Raw genomic sequence first — 10,000 nt, forward strand, 5'->3', positions numbered from 1 at the left:
TTTCTTGTTGTTGCTTTTGTAAAGCGCTTTGTGATGGTGATCCACTGTGAAAGGCGCTATATGAAAATAAAGATTGATTGATTGTATATTGGTAAACGAACCTGCCTGTAACAACAACAAAGCTTTCCTGGTCCTCCCCCTCTGAAGAGGGCTGTCTGCGTGTCATGGATGGTTTGAGATCAGGCAGTGACGTTTTTGTTCCTATTTTCTCGGGGGGGGGGGGGGGGGGGGTAAGTCAGTCGTGTTGCTGTTTGTCTTTGTTGGTGATTTTAATACATGCATCACTCTACTCCAATGCAAGACACAGCACATTTTTAAGAAGAAAACATTGGTTTAAAAAGTATCTTCAATTTCTAAGGAATACGGTTAAGACTGGCTGATCTAGTTTATGTCACAGTTATGTCACGTCTATGTCATGACTATGTCATGGTTATGTCACAGTTATGTACTGTCTGTCATGGTTATGTCATGACTATGTCACGGTTATGACAGACTGGTAGTGAACAGCAGCAGCTGAACTCATAGTCAAAGCTACACGGACCTAATCATATACTCACAGAAATAACTACTCACAATGAATGCCAACATCATATACTTGTAAGGAAGGGGCTCAAATAAAAAGTGGTGCTTTTTAGCTGTATTTAGAAATACTGAAAGAAACATAATAAACTGACAAGAAGAAAGACTGTTTCGACTAGGAGTCTTCTTCAGCGTCTTCCAGTGGAAACACTGCCCATTGAATTTGTTATGTTCTGGTAGTATTTCTAAACTCAGCAGGGTTCAGGGTTTATAGCTGCAGCTGATATATCTTTTTAATTGCATGTATGCAAAAGGAGGAACAAAATCAGATTCAAGTCAACAACAACAAAAAATATCAAGAAACAAACCAGCATTGCCAGATTGTCAATATAAATATATTCATTTATTGTTCTCAGTTTTATCAGTGATTGCACATTTCCTTCTCATTAATATAAATATATTCATTTATTGTTCTCAGTTTTATCATTGTGATTGCACATTTCCTTCTCATTAATACAATAACATCCCCAGATGTCTCCTCTTGTTTTGACATAGGTCTAAAATGAGCAGTTTTGAAAGAAACACATGTTTATAGCAAGCATTTACTTCCATCTTAAAACATGCGCCCTGGTACTCCACTTGCTTAAAGAAACCTCTGTCTGGTATCAGTGTTTTCAGTTAGTGTTGCACTTCCTTGGTCAGCAGGAAGGTGAAATTCTCCTCTTCACTGGCTTCTTTCCTGTCAATAACCAATCAGCTGCTTCCCCTGTTGACTGGCAAGCTTTCAGCCAATAACAGGACCCAAAAGACACCGTGGAGGCGAATTCACACAGAAGTTCAAGCATACCATACTTTCTTGTGAAAAAGGCAAAGAAAGTTGAAACTTCATTTAACTTAAAATAGCTCCAATGCCATGTTTTAAATGAGAATCCATGCCTGCTAGAACATGCTTTTCTTTCCAAACTGCACATTTGAGACCAGTGTAGCGAATGGAAGAGCAGGACTGGAGTCAGTTACAATGACTTGAATGAAGGCGTAGTGAGGTCTTCCCTGTCATTTCCTTCCTGTGTTACATGTAACAGGACCCCCGTATTGTATCCTGTGCTCTGTATAGAACAGATGTGTAAGAATCTATAATAACAATAATAATAATAACAATAATAAATAATATGCCACCATCTGCACATAATAAGGCTGTAATTCCTTCGAGGGAATTCTTGTGATTTAAGTGTCACCAAAAACTTAGACAAAGTTTTACAGGAAGTCACTAGGAAGCAGTTTTTAGATGCTCTGCTGTATTGGTGTCTCTGCCTAGGGGTAGGATTTTGCTTCAGTCCTGCACTGGACTCTGTCTGTCCTCGCTTCTCAGTGCTTGTCTGGCATGTAGCTGCCAGAGGACAGTGTATAGAAAGGCTCTCCCTGGTTCTTTTCCTCCCAGGGGGCTGGTGCAGAGAGCTCTCCCCCAGTCATGCTCTCGTCCATGGGCAGCACGGTTAGCTTGCTCTCCTGCGTTTCCCAGGGGCTGCGGAAGATCTTCACAAAGCGCTGGATCCCCGGCAACTCCCAGAACGTCTCCAGGACCAGCAGCATCCCGATGAGTCCCAAGATCAGGTAACCTGGAGCGGGGAGAGAGAGGCAGTGAGAGGGGCGGCTGCAAGCTAGCAGGGGGAGTCAGAGGCACAGTTTTCCAGTTCCCTGGAGGGGTTGTCACTATAAAATCAGAAATATAAATACCGTCGCTGCTTTATTGTATTTTCTGTGTAAAGCTGAGGGAACACGGAGACACTGTGTGGCTTGGAACTTGGTTTCAGGAGACCGGGTTTCAGACCGCTGCACGGCACTCCAGAGTAGGCTTGGGGTTTGGTACAGCCAACTAGGTCTCCTGGAACCAGGTTTCAAGCTTCCCAAAAAAGGCTTTGTGTTCCCTCAGCTTTACTGGGCACTAAACACTGGGGAATTTAAATTCCAAAACCACTGGATTGGCTAGCTGCTCCCGGCTGTCCCCAATTGGTTCGTTATTTACATCTAATTAGAATTATCAGAAAAGGGTTAGGGTTAGTGATAGGGTTAGGATTAAATCATGTAAAAATATTCACGCATTAAGTACATTGTGACTAGGCATAACAACCCTAATCATGCATAAGTACACATGCATTTGTAAAGCAAGTACTGTGTTACTAAAAGACACTTCTTGCAAAGCGTTACCTTGATTTGTGCATCAATAGGAACCTGTGACGAAGGGAACTTTGGCACTGGGGACTTCCCTGTGCTAAACTAAAGTAAACAAAGTGTCAGCACTTCCCATCGATATAGACAAGAGAGAGAATTCTGCAGCAGGGCGGGTCAGCACAGAGGAGCTGGTAGAGGAGCATAGGAGAATCTCATTCTGTATTGCATAAAGAGGCAGATCTTCAAGGGTCCTCAAGCCCAGTACATGTTCCAGCCCAGTTCCACGTGCTCACTAAAGGGATAGTGTATGGCAATCCCTTGCATGAATCATGGTGAGGACAGACTGTGCTAGGAGCTGCCACTGCAGGGACCCAGGACCATGGTTAGCTGTAACTGCAACTGAAGAATGTGTTAATATCTGTAAACACATTTTGGCCCCGTAAACTTTCACGTGTTCGAATAATGGAGTTATTTTGTTAGCTGCACCATCCTTTAGGCCTGTTATTGGGAGGGGTTGACTGAGGGGTCCCCAAGCGTCTCCCCTGGTAAAGGCACGGCCACGTGGTCTGCAGGGTGTTATACTGTCAGGGCAGCAAAGATTCGCACCCTGGCTGTAAGGAATCGCAAGTCTTTGATGGAGCGTCGCATTGGCTCTTGAGCTCCCCTGGGTTAGGGATGAAAAACTGGCAGGGAGTGTTTCTCCTCATCGCGCTACAGCAAACCCTGCTGGCCAGGCGCCCAGTGAGCTCACAGTGGACACCTGCAGGGCTGGCCTTTGTCCTCCAGGGGGTGGTAGCTCGCTGACATCCGCTCTGGAGTTCCAGGGTGTAGAAGAGGAAGCTAGCTCGGTCTTGGGATCAGAGGACGCCCACAGAACTTTCAGTGATCCTAACAGCTAACATAATTGGACACACTAAAATAAATGGTATGGATTTTACTCACAGGAGGTCCCGAACTCGTAGGCCTGCCGCACGGCCTGGCTCCTGGTCTTGCCCGGGATGTAGTCCCCCAGCCCGATGGTGCTCAGAGAGATGAAGCAGAAGTACAGCGACTCCAGGAAGCTCCAGTCTCCCTCCATGGCAGTGTAGATCGCAGCAGGGATGATGAAGAAGAACGTGATCATGAGCGCCCCCAAGAGGAGGGCGTGCACCAGCGCCACCGTGCCGGCCTCGTAACCCCAGCGCGTGTGCACGTAGCGCACCGGCCTGCGCGTCACGAACACCATGAGCCTCTGAACCATGCAGGCGAAGACCAGCAGAGTGAGGGGCACTCCCAGCATGCAGTAGAAAATACAGAAGAGCTTCCCTCCATCGGAGATCGGCACAGTCTCACCGTAACCTAGCAACGAGAGGGACACACACAGCGCTCCAGATAAGGTGTTGGGTCATTGAGTAATTTACTCTCCAGTCTAGTCACTGTGGGGTTAAAATGTATTTTGGCATCATTACCTTGAAGTCATTTCAATAAATACTGTACATAAATGCTAACTCATGGGGCGTGCATGAACTCTACAGCTGGCACACAAGACTGTAACCATTAACCTGCCCCCCCTGCAACACTGCCCCTAGTGGATGGAGGAAATAGCACCTGTCCTGTGCAGTATTTTCAGTGCTCCAGCAGAGAGAGGCTCGCAGAGAGTAATCGCTTTAATTCTGCCTCTTTTTAGGGACAGATTGTCTCATGGGGACAGGCTGCTGTGTTCAGGGAGAAGACATGTTTGGAATCTCTACAGAGGCAACACAGGTTCTTTAATCAGAGTCTTGAAAAGCCTAACGCTCTCCTGAGACCACAGGATTGCTTTTGATAAAATCGATATACAAAGAGAGAAGACAAAGCTTCCGAGTATGTTTCATTGTTCTCTACAGCCTAGATCCAATTGTAGATTATATTCTTAAAATTGTAACCATTCTTAAAAGCAGGATTTAGGGAGATTTTTTAATTATGTATTTATTTATTTTCTGTTAACTAGACAGCTGAACAAAAGTTCACATGCAATTTTGCACAGGGAAAAATCTCATACAAATTTTAAAACACAACAAATGTGTTGTTCATTAAATTTTACTTTAATAAGGTAACGCAATGCATTTACCTTTAAAAACAAATGCTGTCTTTATTTCTGGTTTGTACCTTGCGTGTGGCATAACGTAACGTGTGTTGATTTAGTTATTTCCCATATAAAACACTCACAATAGCACAATATACAGGCTCAGCTACATTGCTGTGCGTCTGTTGTTGTAAGAGACTCTGCAGCTGATGCATTGCTGACACACCCTGGTCTCTTGTAAAGCGCTTTGTGATGGTGCGCCACTATGAAAGGCGCTATATAAAGATTATTATATTATTGCTTAGTCATGATAATGAATACACAGATCACAGCTGTTAACTGTCAGAGTTTATTAACCCCACGGTGTTCTCCTTGGCTCCACTCCTCAGCCCCCAGTAGGAATGATTTCTGGCGCCCCCTGCCTGTGATAGCAGCCGGCTCAGACACACCTGTTCGGCTTGTTTGCTCGGCACTCCCACGGCAGCAGGTAAAGCTGGCTTGTTTACCTCGGGTATTCGGCAGGCTACTTTACCTTTTCGGGATGCATTTCAAACACTAGGTGATAGGTACGTGATAAGTATGTGATTTTAAATCGAGAAACGTATTCTCGGCATACGGTTTAACCTCTAGGATGTTGACTCGTCATTTCTCCAGAACAAAACTATTGCAGTAGAAACTCTGAACCGTTTGTAAGTGAAAAAAATGCCAATGAATGAAACCAATGAATGAAAACCCGCCAATGAATGAACCAAACTGACTCCGGAGAGCTGTCTATATACGCTAGTTTCAGATAAAAGAACAACATACGGAGAGAAATGGCAGATGAAAGACGTATACAAATCAAATTAACAATTACAAGCATTTAAAATAACTAACTAATAAAATAACACACACACAACACCCCAGAACGGCCAGTTTTAATAGGTACAGGTGAATATATTCCTACCTGTGGTGGTGAGGAATGCACTGACGAAAAACAACGACGAGGTGAAATCATAATTGCATTCGAGACTCCTCTCGTCCAGTGCCGAGACTCCGTATTTCTTGGCGAACAGAACTTTTTCCACAAAGGACTCCAGCAAGTCGCTCTGTACGCACGGGTTCGAGTCCAGAAAGCTGACCCGCAGCGATCTCAGCTGCTCCCGCAGCTCCGCTTCCCGGGGCAGCTCCAGCGCCATCAAAACCACCGAGCCCAGCGTTACATACCCGATATAACTCGCCACCAGGATCCAAAACGCCCTGGATCGGCAGAACTTCCGAACCGTCTCCAGGAATTCGACCGCCATCCTGAAGGAGAGGGGGGTGCTGTGCTGTTTAAAGGAAGCGGAGCATCAAAGCAAAACCCGACACCCCACCGTCTCCCCTTTCCTTTTAAACTTTAATTCGTGTCCAGGTGTGAAGTTTCTCTGCGGGTATATTTTCCACTGGCAAAATGCGCCCGGTGGTAGTGTGTTGACAATTTGTTTCCTACTGCAAAAAAAAAAAAAAAAAAAAAACAGTTCACACGTACAAATTGCAGTGACACGTAGCTGTTTGTAGACAATAAGCCGCCTTCATTACATTTAAACTATCCACTGTGCGTCTTCATTGAGATTGGAGTCTCGCCAGCTCGCAAGAGACGCCCTGCCGGGCACACCTTTATTAAAAAAAGGCAGGGCTTGAGCTGAACACCTATCTTCCACAATAGGATTACCTTTTCATTCCCTCCAAGAGATAATTACATTGACAGAGGGTGTAGGCAGGGCTTCCCAATCACAAACTCTCAGCTCTGAAACAGCTGCAGAGTTCGAGTTACATGTAAAATGTTTATGGCTGAACTCTGCAACTGTTTCACAAGTAAAAAGGTCCAATTAAGCAAATTGTCAGTTCAATTAAGGGTCTAGTTCAGTAATTGAGAGTTGGGTTGGAATGGAAACCAGCAGACGCAGGGGGTCCCCAGGACTAGGGTTGGGAAGCCCTGGGCAGGGCCTGTGAGTTGCTGTGGTCTAAGAAAGACCTACCAGGTATATATTTCTCTGTGTGCAAACAGTACACTGCAAACACGTAGGCTGGTTGCCCTAGGCAGCTATCAAGAAGTCAAATGTTTGTGTGTCAGTTGTGAGTAGTGCGATTGTGAACACGCTGCTCCTCCCTGTATCAGGAAGCTTGCCAATTGAAAAATCGTCCGAATTCCTTTGAGGTGTCACTCCTGTGTTAAAACCGGTCCTATGTAAAACATTCTCTTATGTTGTGCAGCAGCGGGCAGATGCGTCAGGACACCCACAATATGTGTCATGCACATCCTTTCTATACCTGCCTGCATGAAAACCAGAGGGTGTGAGAATTTGGGTTCAGTTGAATTATGGTTATTTTACTATATTGTGTTTACTATGTTTAATATGCTTACCACACCTCTCTGGTCTTTACCTTGCTTTCACTGTGCCTTATTAGCCTTTAAAGTGAAGCCAGGCGGGAGATTGCTTCTCCCTCCTGTGCTGTGCTTGTCTGTAGCTGAGCTCTGCTCTATGGAAGCAGTGTGGGACTGGTTGCATAGCAACTTGCCTCTGCCTCCATGGCAACAGGTCGTCCTGCTCCACTGGTGTGTTGGTAGTGACTGTCTCGGACAAGGAGCTTGTCACACATAACTTGACAAGCGTAACTGGAAATAACGAAGCAGCTGATCACATGACAGGACTGTCACAAGCTTCTCTGTTTTAAATGTGGGTTCCAGGGCTGATCCAATAACTGGTATAAATAACCCGGAGACAAGCAACAGTACAGCTAATACCCACGCCTTGTTTTAAGGCGACCTCAATAAAAAGACACAATTAAAGCTACTTCTGTGGTCCCAAAGCGTGTTAAAGTGACAAGAATTTCATTCATCTTCCATGCCTTTTGCATTTATCGGTCTCACTGTCTAGTTTTGAAAGAAAACTATGTTTTTGCAAACATGGATTGTCATGTTAAAGCAATTGTAGATGATAAAAAAAATTCCATCAATCTTACCCATTCTGCCCTTCCGTTGGCTACAAAGGTATCAGATGTGCAGTTTTGAAAGAAACACATGCTGTAGCACGCGTGTACAGTGTTTTACACATGATCTCTGGCACTACTTTCGTTCAAGGGAAGTTCTCAGTTTGTATGTCTTATTATCAGGTTATCTCTGTTTACACTTCCTGGGTCATTTCACCCCAGCATTTATCCTAGTGTAGTACCAGATAGCATGTTTTAATTATATGTGTGCTCTAACTATGTGTTTCTTTCAAAACTGCACACTTGAGACCCATGTAGCCAATGGCAGTGCAGGACGTGTTATGGAAGCATTGTGTCCACTGAAGATTCTAGGAGTCCCGATTGGGTTGTTTTTGAGAGTGTTCGGATAGACCATCTGATCTCCAGTGAGTTTCGCAGCTCTGAATACACTCATGTGAAGAGTTGAAAGAGCTGTCACTCTAATGAGGTCAGCTTCCACAGGGCAGCTTTCACATTGCCAGAGACAAGGAGAACAGCGCCCCCTCACAGCCAGTCCTCCCATATTCCTATTCCTATTCTAACTATTGTAAACGCCGTGTGACCATGGGGAAAGCATGGGATAGCTGCAAAAACACATTGAAAAAACACAGCAAACGTTTATAAGGGTTTTTCATTTGTGTGTGTGTGTGTGGATAGATAGATAGACAGATAGACAGACAGACAGACAGACAGACAGATAGAGATAGATAGATAGATAGATAGATAGATAGATAGATAGATAGATAGATAGATAGATCGAGAGACAGACAGATAGACAGACAGACAGACAAACAGACAGATAGTTAGACAGACATACAGAAGGATAGATAGATAGACAGACAGACAGACAGACCGGTCGATAGAGAAAGAGACAGACAGACAGATAGCTAGATAGATAGACAGATAGACAGACAGATAGATAGATAGATAGATAGATAGATAGACAGACAGACAGATAGATAGATAGATAGATAGACAGACAGACAGATAGATAGATAGATAGATAGATAGATAGACAGACAGACAGACAGATAGATAGATAGATAGATAGATAGATAGATAGATAGATAGATAGATAGACAGACAGATAGATAGATAGATATAGATAGATAGACAGACAGATAGATAGATAGATAGACAGATAGACAGACAGACAGATAGATAGACAGACAGACAGATAGCTAGATAGATAGACAGATACAGACAGACAGATAGATAGATAGATAGAGATAGATAGATAGATAGATAGATAGATAGATAGATAGATAATTTATGGATGAAGGCTATAGTTGCATCCTGAGCCATTTGAAAAAAAGTGATAATAGTGACGTCAAAAAAAGATCATTCCTCTAGAGGAAAACATATTTGAATTTTAACCCATTCGACTCCTCACTTCTAATTCAAACACAAAATGTCTCGTTTCCAATCACCCGACAACACCCACAGTACAGTTCATGACGTCACACAAACCCTGGACAAAAAAACACTCATTACTCATTATATAGCCCCCCCCCCCCCCCCCCTCAACTCAACACGACCAACATGACAGTAAAGATACCGAAGCGTTCTTCGTGTAAGGCAGTGGTGCGCAGATGTGTGAACCGCACCAAGAACACAGCGTGTGGTTTTCACTGACTCTGCTGTGAACGCTATTGTAACCCCGCGCCGTGCTGCAATAATACTCGCATTGCACATTCTGTATCATTTATTTTAAGAATAAGAGCGATGTTGACAAAGCGCAGCGCTGTTTTTTTTATTTTTATTTTTTTCCTCATTTATGATGCTATAAAGGGAATATTCAAAGTTGGCACGACTTTGCCCCCCCCTCTCCAAAGACATCTTTCTGAAATGACGCCACTGACAGAATGTGTTACTGGACAACACTACACATACCGTTGCAATACACAATGTATGAATTGTTAGTGGAATTTGATATTCGTGCCAAAAATGTGTGCGGTTTTGTTTTTTTGGGGGTTTTTTTTTTCCATACGCAAAAAAACGCACAATAAAAGTCTTGCAAATATTTATGGCTTTACAGTATGTGGTTTTAGGATTGCCTCCAGCCAATTACCTCTTCTCACCACCAGAGGTCAGTATAACCCATCTGTTTACAGATAGCTTGAAGCTACAGATGTGTCCCGCAGTAAAGGCACAGCAAAGTGTAATAAAGCATGTGCAAGCCTCGTTAATCGAAAAGAGGAAAAGCATATAACAAACATGGCAAACATACAGTATAACCATGGGAAACGCTGCAAAATTACCAGGCAAAATACAATG

The 10,000-nt window shown here is 43.8% G+C and overlaps 1 protein-coding gene across 1 annotated transcript; it reads right to left on the reverse strand.

Annotated features, from left to right (window-relative positions):
• Positions 1-899: 899 nt before the first annotated feature.
• kcnk7 (potassium channel, subfamily K, member 7) lies at positions 900-6,409 on the reverse strand. The gene is made up of 3 exons (XM_041238141.1): positions 5,679-6,409; positions 3,631-4,026; positions 900-2,135 (listed from the first exon to the last, which is right to left on the reverse strand). The coding sequence occupies exons 1-3, from the start codon at positions 6,016-6,018 to the stop codon at positions 1,885-1,887; spliced, it is 987 nt and encodes a 328-aa protein (XP_041094075.1). The 5' UTR covers positions 6,019-6,409; the 3' UTR covers positions 900-1,884.
• Positions 6,410-10,000: the final 3,591 nt, after the last annotated feature.

This window comes from Polyodon spathula, chromosome 47 (genome assembly GCF_017654505.1).
Source record: "Polyodon spathula isolate WHYD16114869_AA chromosome 47, ASM1765450v1, whole genome shotgun sequence".
Taxonomy (NCBI): Eukaryota; Metazoa; Chordata; class Actinopteri; order Acipenseriformes; family Polyodontidae; genus Polyodon; species Polyodon spathula.